Source organism: Saccopteryx bilineata, chromosome 2 (assembly GCF_036850765.1).
Source record: "Saccopteryx bilineata isolate mSacBil1 chromosome 2, mSacBil1_pri_phased_curated, whole genome shotgun sequence".
NCBI classification, from domain to species: domain Eukaryota; kingdom Metazoa; phylum Chordata; class Mammalia; order Chiroptera; family Emballonuridae; genus Saccopteryx; species Saccopteryx bilineata.
In genome coordinates this window covers 9,970,903-9,985,199 of record NC_089491.1, presented here as the reverse complement: position 1 = coordinate 9,985,199, position 14,297 = coordinate 9,970,903, and the positions used below count along the sequence as shown (strand labels likewise).

General features: G+C 42.9%; 1 protein-coding gene across 6 annotated transcripts in view; it reads right to left on the bottom strand.

Moving 5' to 3' along the window:
* The window catches only part of MAPKAP1 (MAPK associated protein 1), a 253,138-nt gene that overhangs the window by 125,252 nt on the left and 113,589 nt on the right, over positions 1-14,297 (bottom strand). For all 6 annotated transcript variants that reach the window (XM_066256207.1, XM_066256208.1, XM_066256209.1 and 3 more), the window contains one exon: positions 4,676-4,848. In XM_066256207.1, the coding sequence (XP_066112304.1) occupies positions 4,676-4,848 (173 nt within the window). The remainder of the gene's footprint in view (positions 1-4,675; positions 4,849-14,297) is intronic.

Below are 14,297 nucleotides of genomic sequence, written 5' to 3'. Positions count from 1 at the left end.
AGAATTATTAAACTATATTGCTGTTCCCTTTCATTATGTAGTTTACCAAAATATCCTTAATGGCAAGTGTTTGCCTTCAATTCTGCCGTTTGATGCACTGCCACTGGCCCAGTCCCTCCCACAACCTCACCCCCGTGGCCAGGTGGAGAGGAAGACTGGTCTGTGGGAAAGGAGGAAGCAGATTGCCTGACAGCTTTTGGACTGGGAAAAAACTAAGGTTATTTTGTGGAGCAAAATTTTAAAATTTTGATGATGTTCAATTTATTTTTTCCCCATTATGGATGATCTTTTTAGTGTCATTTATATAAAAACTCTTCATCTAGCCCTCAGTCCCAAAGATTTTTCTCCTGTTTTCTATGAAAAGTTTGATGGTTTTATACTTTCCATGCAAGTCACAATTCATTCTGAATTATTTTATGCAGGGTATGAGGCTTAGGGTGCAGTTGATTTCTGGCTTATGCACATCTAATTGCTCCAGCCCCATCTGTTTAAAAGGCTATTCTTATTTCATTTAATTTGTATGTGCTTTTCATATGAAGGCTCGTTCATACCTGCGTTCTTCTGAGAGAGTCTCTGGCATTCTCTCTTCAAATTTTGTTTCTTGCTATTCCCTCCATTTTCTCCTGTATAACTGGGTGGCTTTCAATTTCCCTCCATGTCTCTTAACTCCCTCAGTTTCCATTCTCTGTACCTCTTCATCTTTGCGCTACATCCTAGGTGGACTTCCTCAGTACTTTCTTCGAACTCATTCCCTCTTTAACTGTGCCCAGTCTACAGTTAATTCCATACGTTGTTTTTAAACTTCAATAACTGCAATTTATATTTCCAGTACTTTTTTTTTTTTTTTTTGTATTTTTCTGAAGCTGGAAACGGGGAGAGACAGTCAGACAGACTCCCGCATGCGCCCGACTGGGATCCACCCGGCACGCCCACCAGGGGCGATGCTCTGCCCCTCTGGGGTGTCGCTATGTCCCAACCAGAGCCACTCTAGCGCCTGAGGCAGAGGCCACAGAGCCATCCCCAGCGCCCGGGCCATCTTTGCTCCAATGGAGCCTTGGCTGTGGGAGGGGAAGAGAGAGACAGAGAGGAAGGGGGGGGGGGAGAAGCAAATGGGCGCTTCTCCTATGTGCCCTGGCCGGGAATCGAACCCGGGACCTCTGCACACCAGGCCGACGCTCTACCACTGAGCCAACCGGCCAGGGCCTATTTCCAGTACTTTTAATTGGTTCTTTTCTAAAGCCGCCTCTTCATTCTCATTTGCTCAGCTGTTCCATGATTTTCTAAAAGTTAACCTTGGATGGAATGGTATTCCTTCATCTCTTTGATGATTTTATACATGTTTGTTTGAAATTAATTTTCAGATTACCTTATTACTTTTTTTTTTTTTTTTTTTTTTTTTGGTATTTTTCTGAAGCTGGAAACGGGGAGAGACAGACTCCCGCATGCGCCCGACTGGGATCCACCGGCACACCCACCAGGGGCCACGCTCTGCCCACCAGGGGGCGATGCTCTGCCCCTCCGGGGCATCACTCTGTCGCGACCAGAGCCACTCTAGCGCCTGGGGCAGAGGCCAAAGAGCCATCCCCAGCGCCCGGGCCATCTTTGCTCCAATGGAGCCTCGGCTGCGGGCTGCGGGAGGGGAAGAGAGAGACAGAGAGGAAGGAGAGGGGGAGGGGTGGAGAAGCAGATGGGCACTTCTTCTGTGTGCCCTGGCCGGAAATCGAACCCGGGACTTCTGCACGCCAGGCCGACGCTCTACCACTGAGCCAACCGGCCAGGGCTTATTACATTTTGTTGGGAGTGAATTCTTCTGATTACTGTCTGTCTTAGTACTAGTTATACTCATTTACGTTGGAATTTCTTTTGCTAGTTCATTTTAAACAAAATCACTTTATCTCTTTTTCTCTTTCAATCCTTCTCTCTCATCATTCCTGTCTAGTGTTTTTAGAGCTACTGCCACACCCTTCCATCCTTGTTTGAGCAGAGGCCTTCAGTCTAGAACCAGGTCTTATTCTGGCTGCTCGGGGTTCCTATGCTTTGGTAACACTAGGGCTGCTAGAAACCCAGTGACTTCCTGGCCAGGTCCCGGTTCTACAACCACTCCCCTGCCAGAAACACAACTGTGAACAAGTCACAGATCGAGGTGGCTTTGTTGTTTCTTTTCATAGGAGGAAAGTCCCACCCTCACTCCTAGCTTCCAGCAGCGAGACATCCTCTGTTCCCCATCCGGGGTGAAGTTTCTTTGGTCCGCATGTTCTCAAACAGCATTTGCCTCCCTCCTTCTCTCTCTCTGACATCATGGTATACTCAGAAATAACAGTATGTATATGGAGCATAGGTAGATAGATGCGACTGTTCCCTTACCCAGAAATGACCACCTCAGGCCCAGCTCGCTGTCCTGAAGCCTGAGGAAAATCTGTATTTTACATACTGGTCAAACTCATTCAAGCATTGTCACTATAATACCCTCAAAGGATCGACCCAGCACACTCTGCCTATTTTTGTACTTTGTTCTGTTTCTAGGCCACCAGATGTTTACTATGTCAATAACATATACATTTAGCATTACCATGCATTTGGAGAAGAGTGCAGAATTTAAAGAATGAATTTAAAGGACTATCATAACCAAAAGTTCATGCTTTCCCTGTTTAGAAAACCCTCCTCTCAACCTTTGTGCACCACACTTTCTTATCCCTCCTTCAGGTTTCCACTTAGATGTCACTTCATCAAGGCTGCTTTTTATGACTCCATTCTCACCACCAAATACAGGGGCGGATCTTCTCAAGGACCTGACGTTACTTGCTAATGAACTGTATTATTATTGCCAATTGACCTTAGACAGTAAGCTCCTTGATGGCATGAACTGCTTTTTTCACTGCTGTATTTCCAGATTTAGCACAGTACGTGCAATAAGTATGGACTCAAAAAATATCTTCCGCCTGACCAGACGGTGGCACAATGGATAGAGCATTGGACTGGGATGCGGAAGACCCAGGTTCGAGACCCTGAGGTTGCCAGCTTGAGTGCGGGCTTATCTAGTTTGAGCAAAAGCTCACCAGCTTGAGCCCAGGGTTGCTGGCTCGAGCAAGGGGTCATTTGGTCTACTGAAGGCCCGCAGTCAAGGCACATATGAGAAAGCAATCAACGAAAAACTAAGGTGTTGCAACGCACAACGAAAAACTAATGATTGATGCTTCTTATCTCTCCGTTCCTATCTGTCTGTCCCTATCTATCCCTCTCTCTGACTCTGTCTCTGTTAAAAAAAAAAAAAAACTTCCTATCACCTATAGTAGATTCCATAGTCGGCAGTGTAACGCAATAGTGAAGAGCTGAGGCTCTGCAGTCAGAGGTTCCTGGGTTTAAACATCAGTTCTACCATTTACTGCATGGTATAGAAGAGTCACTTAACCTCTCACGGCTTTAGTTTCCTCATCTGTAAAACATGTCATAGGCACACCTGTCTGTTACTAGCTGTGGACCCGTGGACAAGCTCCTTTGCCCCTCTTAGCCTCAGTCTCTGCACAAGCAATGTTTTCAGGATTAACTCAGGTGGCACATACAAAGTCACTAGCACTGTGACTCCTGTTCCTGTTTTCTTATTCCACTTCATGCTGAAAAGGGACCACCATAGCTCAACCTTTAGTAGAGCCGCTGACTCAACCCTTTTCTGAGCTTACGTGGTATCTTGTTTAAAAAGGCTATCAATTGCCACAGGAACAATACATGTTATCTTTACATCCACAATTTATTCAGCCAAAGTGAAGGGCAATGTCAATAAGAACTTGAAAGAATAATTTTAAGTGCAAATATAATGTACCTATAGGAAAAAACAAAACAAAACAACTGACAGCAGACTGTACCATTTTAACCCTGAAAACGTGAGAAGAGAAAGTCTGTATGAGAATTCATTTTCAAAATGAAGGCGTCCACTACATTTTGCAGATTCTCAAACACTACTGGGAAGAGCTCATGAAACTAGCAGAAATTTAAGGAGGGAGAACCAATGCAGCAGACACTTTCAAGTTATGATTTACAAACACAGAGAGTACTTTTAAGCACTACTTTTTAAAAATATTTGTTTAATGAGGAATAGAGTCTAATGATTGAGAAAAAAATTTGAGCCACGAACTGGCTATGAACAAAACTAATTCAGACCAAAGGAAATAATGCAAACACCTCGGCATCAAACAGACCGGGAATCTAATCCTGACTCTGCCATCTCCCACTGGTGTAAGCCGCAGCAGGTAACGTTCTCCATACAGAACGAGGATGATACTGCTTACCTCACAGGGAGCTAAGAGAAGTCAACAAGAAATCAGGTACACAATGCCCAGCATGATGCCCAACTCATGCTAGGTACTCAATAAACATTAGTGCCCTCCCACTAACTCCCATGCCACTTCTATCAGCAAGTGTCATGAAAGGGTTTGAAACTGCTAAAATGCATTTATTTCCTCATGTCTGGATTTACAAGCTTATCAGTTTATTTACAAGCAGGTTCTTTGTGATAAGCCTGAGATACACAGGCCCAAGATCTGGTGAGCAACCTGACCCGGATGAGTGTGGACCTCTGGTTCCCAGGCCAATGCCTAAAAAGACTGACGGGGCCCAGAATGCAGCCTGGGTGGGCAGGAGACAGCCAGAAACCAGAGCAGCCAAAAAGAGGAAGGATTACTTGAGCTTCGGCTCCCGTCCTTCGCTTGTGTACTGCCAACAGATGAGCCCGATCAGGTCCTGCACCCGGGCGCTGGCCATTGTCACCACAGTCATTGGCAGCAGTCTGTCCTGGCTCGAGTGTAGAGGGAGGTAGACATCGATCTTCTTGGTGGCCGTTGTGCCTACATGACCCTGTGGACAGAACACATGCATGAAGGTGAAGCACACAGTCACGGTCATGCAGACCCTACTGGGCCACAGCAGTTTCCAGGGCCAGTGGGCCAGTGGGCAGCACAGCCAGTCTATGTCCTTTTGCACCGGCCTACTTCTGCACCTGGAAAGGTCCCAAAGTGGGAACACTGTAGTTTTAAGAGATTTTCTCTTTAATTTTCATTTTCTAATGGTCTAATGAACCCAATTCTGCCAGCAGGAAGGTAAATGAACACTATAATTAAAATGAACAAATCAGAGTGGTGAGCAGACCTGATGTTTAGTGGCAGGAGGCTTGTGTTGCAACTTATTCAGTGTGACCTTGGAAAAGTCACCGTTAGACCTTGGCATCAGCCACCCTCCCTGAAAATCGCTGTCTCACTCCTTGAGCCCCTGGGAAAAACTGCATGGGAAGCTGTCACACTCTCTGAAGAAGAATGTAGGCCTGTAATACTGGAACAAAGGACTTGTCTTCTCAGAGACAATGACGGGCTAGTTCTATTGTGTAGTACATCTGTTCACTTAGTCACTGCACTGAAGTTCAAAGGTTCTTGGTCTTCCATTTTTGCCCTAACCACCACACCACACTGCCAACCCCTCCCACATACCTACCGTCCTCTCTCTTGAACCTTCCACTCCTCTCTCTAACTCCAGCCCTACCCAGCAAACTTCCATAAATCATCACTTCCTTAAAAAAAAAAAATTCCCTCCACCTCTATCTAACTGAAACCTGCTGGGCATTAAGGATGCTGCTTCCTCTGCTGTCCAAAAGACTATTTTGGTTTTTTCTTTTTTACTTCAAATCCTCAACGTCAGCAGGTGGAGTAGGGATTCTTGTCCTCAGGACTTCCAAAATGTTACTTCTCCTTTCCTATAAAAATCCATTTTTCCTATAAAAAATCCCTGTCCCTTTGAGACCTAAACCATCCTCTCCCTTCTCTGTCTGTTATCCTCAGCCTTCCAGTTGTTCTCCTCACTCACTGAAGGTTTGAGCTCTGGACTCACAGTCTCCTTTCCTATCCCAACTCCTCTCATCAGTCTTGGCAATCTCACCTACAGGAATAATCCACCCAATACCCAAGTGCCTCGATACCTGGACCATGTAACCCCTAGTACCACTCCAGCCACTCCAGCTCAACCACTTCTTTTTTTTTTTTTTTTTTACAGAGACAGAGAGAGAATCAGAGAGAGGGATAGACAGGGACAGACAGGAATGGAGAGAGATGAGAAGCATCAATCATTAGTTTTTCGCTGCGACACCTTAGTTGTTCATTGATTGCTTTCTCATATGTGCCTTGACCACGGGCCTTTAGCAGACCGAGTAACCCCTTGCTCAAGCCAGAGATCTATGGTGCAAGCTGGTGAGCTTTGCTCAAACCAGATGAGCCCGCGCTCAAGCTGGCGACCTTGGGGTCTTGAACCTCTGTCCTCTGCATCCCAGTCCGACGCTCTATCCATTGTGCCACCGCCTGGTCTCAACAACTACTTACAGTGGGCACACCAGAGACCTGAACCAACTCTAAAATCTCAAATTAGAATAGCCATTCACTGAATATACTTTTACCTCATTTGTTCAAGTAGTCCATTAATTTTCTAACCTACAATCTACTGACACATCACCTTTTAATTATCTATCAGGCCCTCTTATTTCCCAATATCCTCCTCCTGATTACATGACCCATCATTATAATCATTCCTTCACAAATAGCTTCCCTCCCCCCACCCCTCACAAATAGCTCTAATACTCTCTTCCTCCATTGGATTCAACTGGCAGAACATCAATCCTGGATAAATCTAACCCTCTGCATTCCCCAACTAAACATCACTAGAGAAAAATCATGTAATTATACAGATTGACTTTACTTTAAATTCATGACAATAAACCTCAAACAGACAACACTGTATAGCAAGCCTATTACATTTCCTGATCCAACCTGCACCCCACCCAAGATCCCTACTACACATTTTTGTTTCCCTCTCAAACTTCCTACAAGACCTCTGGACCTTCACTTCCAGTCCTTCACTCATGTAACTACCTACCAACAGATGAGAAATACTATTTTTCATTATAAAACTAAGGACTTGCAGAAAGGAACTCTGTTATCCTCCCATCATTATATTTACAAGTTTACCTGGATTTAATCACCTTCTCCCCTTCTCCCCTCACTGCACACTGGAGTGTCCTTCATCTTGTTAAAGGCCTATCTCTCCAACATCATCTACTGCCACTCCACCACCTGTTCATTGAGCTGTAGTTACACCGTCCCTCTAGAAGTGCCTGACTGTGTCTGTGCCCTGCCTGCTTCTCCTACCTTGAAGACCACAGCAGGTGCTATTCACTATGTCTAGAAGGCTCTCTCTCACGACATTTGCACTCTCTAATGTGTGGCCTTGGACTGGCTACTTAATCTCTGTTCTTATATTTCCTCATATGTAAAATGTTGATAATGATAGGACCTACCTATAAGAGAACTCTTGTGAGAATAATAGTAATAATTATTATTATTATTATTCAAGGCTCAGATGATATTACACTTCCTCGGAGAAACCTTCACTGATAATCCTATAGAAACAAGCCCTGTGCACAGTAACTCTCACACATATCCTGTTCGTTTTCTTCACAGCATTTAATAATTTGATATTATGTATTTATTTTTTTTGAAATATTATGTATTTATTTATGTACATCTTTAGTGTATGCCTTCCTCATTAGCCTCTGAGTTCCATGAGGGCTACCATAATAATGTCCGCTTTGTTTACTGCTCTATATACAATGGCTAGCACTGTGCCTGGTGCATAGAAGACTCTAAAAAAAAATCTGTTGAACTACTGAATGAATTCATAAATGACGCAACTGACTACCAGGACACAAGGAAGGAACTCAATAAACATTAGTTTTCTCCATCCAGTCCTCTTGCCCTTCCTCCATGGGTCTGTCTGCTGGTGGTGAACAAAGATGGAGGGACTTAAGTAATCAAATGGTTCCGCCTTTACACTACAATGTTATCATTCTAAGGCGGAAAAATGAAAAGATCAGAACTAAGGTAAGGAAGTACATAAAATCAGTTTAAAAACATTTTAGAGAAATCCTACGTCTCTTATAACCCAGCATCTAATATTAGATCTGCTAATATTTTTACTGTCTTATCTCTATGTTATAAAATACATAATAAAAAAAGTAATTCTCCTACATAATGCTCTTGCTCTGTATCTCACTCCAATGTGTACACAGGCATGCATGCACTCACGCCCATGTATGTTTTTTAACTTGGAAATAATTCCAATGATTAGAAAAGGCATCTCTAAACAGCAGGGGTTTGCTTGTCAGCAAAGGGTTAAAATTAAAACAAGGGCAAGCTTTCTAGACTGAGTTTATTACCCTCTTATTATCCTTCTCAATCCTCTTTTCAGACCCAGCCAAGTTAGTTGTCATTACTCTTCCCTCTTATTTCTGTTTATTCCTCCTCTTTCTTCTGAAGAACTAGAGCTGAGTCTATAAGAATCACAGCATCTCAAAATAGGAAGATTCAATGAGATGACAAATAAGCATGTGCTTTATAAACTGTAAAGTACTTTAGAAATGCAGAGCAGTATGCTAGAAAGGGCCTAAATTTTAAAATTTTATTTATTGATTCTAGAGAGAGGAAAGAGAGAGAGAAAGAGGGGGGGAGGAGTGGGAAGCATCAACTCATAGTTGCTTCTTGTATGTGCCTTGACTGGGCAAGCCCAGGGTCTCGAAATGGCAACTTCAGCACTCCAGGTCAATGCTTTATCCACTGCACCACCACAGGTCAGGCATAGAAAGGGCCTAAATTTTAAAATTGGACCCATTTCTATTACTCAAGCCTATTACGTGGTCACATGTGAAGAAGACCTAATAATAATTATCATAACATGAATTGGTATTTACAGCTAACTATAAAACAAACTCTACCAAATGTTTACCTAAATGATCTCATCTAATTCTCACAATCACTTTAAGAGGCTCTATCATTATATTACAGATGAGGAAACTACGGCTATAAGGCTACAGTCATCTACTCAAGACCCTAAGGCGGAAGAGGCAAGATTCAATCAAACCCATGTCTTGTCTGACTCCAAAGCCTCTGCTTTCAACATCAATGCCTTCTTTCCCTAAAGTTATTCTAAATAAACTCAATTCCCACTTTCAAAGGCTTAGGAATCATCTCCTCTCTCTTCTCACAACAAACCCAAAGTGCTGCCTAAAGCCTCTCTTGGAGAAGGAGTAGCTCTGAGGAGCTGGCCAAGAAGAACTGTGAGGAGATTGAGACTCCAGAAAACTGCTATTTTAAATTGACTGGGGCACCCTTGTTAAGGAATGACACTCCTGCGAATCCCTTTATCCTCTTTACTTCACAGTGAAACAGCAGGAGTGGGAAATAGCAGGAGTGGGGGAAACCATGAGAATAAATATGGTAGATACTTATTAAGTGAATAAAGCACTTTATCTTTTTAGTCTTCTAATTCCATCTTGAGGCACTGATGACAGGAACAAGGGCCTCAAACAAACACTGAAATTACATATTTTAAATAAGGAGCCACTTCTGAAAAGCTCAAGGTGATGGAAGTTAGCTCTAATAGTCCCTGTGTTGCAATTTTTAGAGGAAATCATAAAACAATCCATCAGCATAATAGAAAGTAATTAACTTATTTAAAAAGAATAAGGTGACCAAAAGATTAAAAGTATTCAGCACACATCAAGGCAAACAATATTCCAAAGACCCAACATTGAGCTATTAAAAAGCAACTAGCAATAAACAAAGACCCTATCACACAGTTTCACTGCATGGCAATTTATATTTCTACATTATGGAATTAGGAAAGCGGAGGCATAATTAAAGCACGAGGGGTCAACATAGAGATAGGGAAAACTGGTTTAGTGCCATCTTTTTCAGTCACTAGTGCATTCAAACACCCACAGAAACACCATGCTGGGCTCTGAGGACAAAGTCAAGTGAGACACAATCCAGTGGTAGTCAACCTGGTCCCTACCGTCCACTAGTGGGCGTTCCAGCTTTCATGGTGGGCGGTAGTGGAGCAACCAAAGTATAAATAAAAAGATAGATTTAACTATAGTAAGTTGTTTTATAAAGATTTATTCTGCCAAACTTAGCAAAAATCCAACCTAAAGTACTTGGTAAGTAATTATTATTATATGCTTTAACTTGCTGTAACTCTGCTTTATAAATTTTATTTATTTATTTATTTATTTATTTATTTATTGTATTTTTCTGAAGCTGGAAACGGGGAGAGACAGTCAGACAGACTCCCGCATGTGCCCGACTGGGATCCACCCGGCACGCCCACCAGGGAGCGACGTTCTGCCCACCAGGGGGCGATGCTCTGCCCCTCCGGGGCGTCGCTCTGCCATGACCAGAGCCACTCTAGCGCCTGGGGCAGAGGCCAAGGAGCCAACCCCAGCGCCCTGGCCATCTTTGCTCCAATGGAGCCTTGGCTGCGGGAGGGGAAGAGAGAGACAGAGAGGAAGGAGGGGGAGGGGGTGGAGAAGCAAATGGGCACTTCTCCTATGTGCCCTGGTCGGGAATCGAACCCGGGTCCCCCGCACGCCAGGCTGACGCTCTACCGCTGAGCCAACCGGCCAGGGCCTGCTTTATAAATTTTATAAAGTAAAGTTACTTCCCTACTTTATAAATCACCATTACTGTGGAACCAGTGGGTGGTTAGAAAATTTTACTACTAATAGAGATACAAAAGTGGGCAGTAAGTATAAAAAGGTTGACTACCCCTGATGTAGACCCTCATCGAATTCACCATGTGCTGAAGGTCTGTCTTGTCTAAGAGGGGAAGGCTGTTACAGGAGCTCAGAAGCAACCCAAACTAAAGGTGGCTGGCAAAGACCTCCCTGCTAGATTAAAAAAAAAGAAATTTGCCCTTCCATCCAACAGAATTATTAACCCAAGGAAAAAAGATGCTTACTATATTTAAATACCTACTATACCAATACACAAAAAGTGAATAGTTCTTCTGAGACAATGAAATTATGAGTGATTTTAATTTTCTGCTTTAGACATATTTTTCTACATTTTCTATAATGAGCATGTATTATTTTTATAATTAGAAACAACAGTAAATATTAAAATTATGAACAACAACAACAACAAAAAGAAATAAAAAGAACTACCACAGAGGGCTTAGTGTTTGGTAGGAGAAAGCGAGTTTCAATTTTGGAAGTGTAGCCTATGTTAAGGCATCCAGCAAGACTTACTAATAAGAACACATCATGTGCCAGGTGCTGTGACAGGCTGTTGAAAAAATAAGTTGAAAATGTAACTCGTCCACTTTCCTATGGCAGGTTAAGTAATTTTTATTGAAGAAAAATGAAAAGTAATAAACCCACAAAGAGCTGAAAAATTTGGATTTGAACAACACTCTCCAGGAGCAACTCCTAATCAGGGAACGTCCCAAATTCAGGTATTAGAACAAAAAAGAAAAGTACTCCCTGCAGCAAAACTATTCCTCAGTAGAACACACTTATGAAGAGCAGCTAGACCCCAGAGTTCCCTTCACATGGCCTCTCCAGGACGCACTGGCTCTGCAATGCATGCGTATCTCAAACACAACATGTCTAAGACCTACTTTCCTCATCAGCTCATCACATTCAACACTCCACCTCAGTGAAGGCTTTCACCACCTACTCTGGCACTCAGTTCAGGAAACTGAGCTCTCCCTTCCATCTATCTCATCTATATCCAAATGCTTCTGATACACCACATTTCCCCATGTATAAGACACACCTTAATTTTGGGACCCGAAATTTGAAAAAAAAAGTATTATATAGAGTTACTGAACTCAAGTTTTATTCATCATAAAATTCATACAACTCATCACTGTCCAAACTCCCATCCATTAGCTTCTCCTCATCTGTGTCTGATGACAAATCACTGCCCCATCCTCAGTTCCATCTATGGCATTTGAAATGCTACATACTTCTACAACCACTGTATAAGACGCACCCAGGTTTTAGACCTCAAATTTTTTGGGGGAAAGTGTGTCTTATACATAAGGAAATATGGTATCACTTAAATCTTTCTCCTCACTGCCACTGCCCTGGTTCAAGCTTCACCCTCTCTGAGACCATTGCAGCAGTCTCCCTGCCATCGCCCTGGTTCTAAAATCTCTCCTCTGTTCAGATGCCTTATTGCTATCAATACGATTTTTCTCAAATCACTGACCATACCAGTCACAAGCTCAGACTTTTATAATGGTTCTCCCCAGTGTTAACATCCCAACTTCTTAGCATGGTAGTTAGTACCTTTCAAAACCTGGTCTCAAAATATCATTGCTAACGCATACTGAGTAGTAGTTAACAATACAGATTTGGGAGCTGCCAGGTCCAAGTTTGAATCCAGGCTCTGCCACTTTTTTAGCTGCTAGACCTTAGATGTTGGGCAACTAACTACACCTCTCAGAACCTCCATTTTCTTACTTGGAACAGCAATTAAGCAATATATAAAATGCCTGGTAGTCACTGATTTTAAAAAATGTACATATCAATAAAATAAATTATATTCTTTTGACACATGATTTTGAACACCTGCATATATAAGGTCTATCGGAAAGCTCTGTCCGTTTCTATCACAAGTTTCAACACGTAAGCACATGTTTATTTGGCGCACGTGTGCCTCTCTATTTTTATCACTTTTTTTTTTTTTCCTTTTGCATTTTTCTAAAGCTGGAAACAGGGAGAGACAGTCAGACAGACTCCTGCATGCGCCCGACCGGGATCCACCTGGCACGTCCACCAGGGGCCATGCTCTGCCCACCAGGGGGCGATGCTCTGCCCATCCTGGGCGTCGCCATGTTGCGACCAGAGCCACTCTAGCGCCTGGGGCAGAGGCCAAAGAGCCATCCCCAGCACCCGGGCCATCTTTGCTCCAATGGAGCCTCGGCTGCGGGAGGGGAAGAGAGAGACAGAGAGGAAGGCGCGGCGGAGGGGTGGAGAAGCAAATGGGCGCTTCTCCTGTGTGCCCTGGCCGGGAATCGAACCCGGGTCCTCCGCACACTAGGCCGACGCTCTACCGCTGAGCCAACCGGCCAGGGCTATTTTTATCACTTAATGTATACATACTGACGTAGCAAATTAAGTAAAACAAAGTTGATTCACGTTAGTCTTATGTGTGAAGCGATAGTGTACCCATAGCTACTGATAAAGTTCATTTACGCCACTGTATTGTATACGAATTTCAACAAGGAAGAAATGCTACAGAAGCATGTAGAAATTTATTGAAAGTGTTTTGTTTGTTTGTTTGTTTGTTTGTTTTTACAGAGGCAGAGATAGACAGGGACAGACAGACAGGAACGGAGAGAGATGAGAAGCATCAATCATCAGTTTCTCAATGCGCGTTGCGACTTCTTAGTTGTTCATTGATTGCTTTCTCACATGTGCCTTGACCGTGGGCCTTCAGCAGACTGAGCAACCCCCTGCTGGAGCCAGCGACCTTGGGTCCAAGCTGGTGAGCTCTCTGCTCAAGCCAGATGAGCCCGCACTCAAGCTGGAGACCTCGGGGTCTCGAACCTGGGTCCTTCCGCATCCCAGTCCGATGCTCTATCCACTGCGCCACCACCTGGTCAGGCTATTGAAAGTGTTTGGTGAAGGTACAGTTTCTGATAGGACATGCAGAAGATAGTTCGAAAAATTCGAAACAGGTGATTTCGACCTTTCTGATAAGCCACGTTCTGGGCGACCATCTTTGATCGATGACGATGTTGTTAAGATCATGTTGGAGCAAGATCCTTTTCTGACAACATCAGAGATCGCAGAAAGGTTTAATTTAGCTCAGCAAACCATTTTGGACCATATTCGGAAGATAGGATTGGTGTGGAAATATATTATTTAATAAAGTTTATTGACAGTAAGAAAAATTTGTATTTTGTTTTATTCTAAAAACGGACAGAACATTCCGGTAGACCTTATATTATAGAATACAGTCCTAGTATCAACATTCCCTGGTTGTTAAATATGTACAGTTTTTAGTGTTTCACTATTCTGAAAAATATTCTCATAAACATTCTTATATGAATGTTTCCTAGGAGTAGATTTTTGGGTCAAAAGTATGAATGCTTTGTGACTTAAAATATATACTGTAAAACTTTATTATTTTGAGAAGTGTTCTTTTTAAAAAAAACTGATTTTTATTTATTTTAGAGAGAGATGAAGGGGGGGGGAGAGAGAGAGAGAGACAGAGACATTGATTTATCCTGTATTTGCCCTGACCAGGGATCAAGCCTGAAACCTTTGTGCTTCAGGACAATGCTCTAACCAACCAAGCTACCTGGCCAGGGTGAGAACTGTCCTCATACCGATTATAAAATGTTAATATTATGAACCACAGGCTGTCCCAATTAATTATTAGCTCATAAAATGTAAAAACTTAAAAAAATTTAAATAA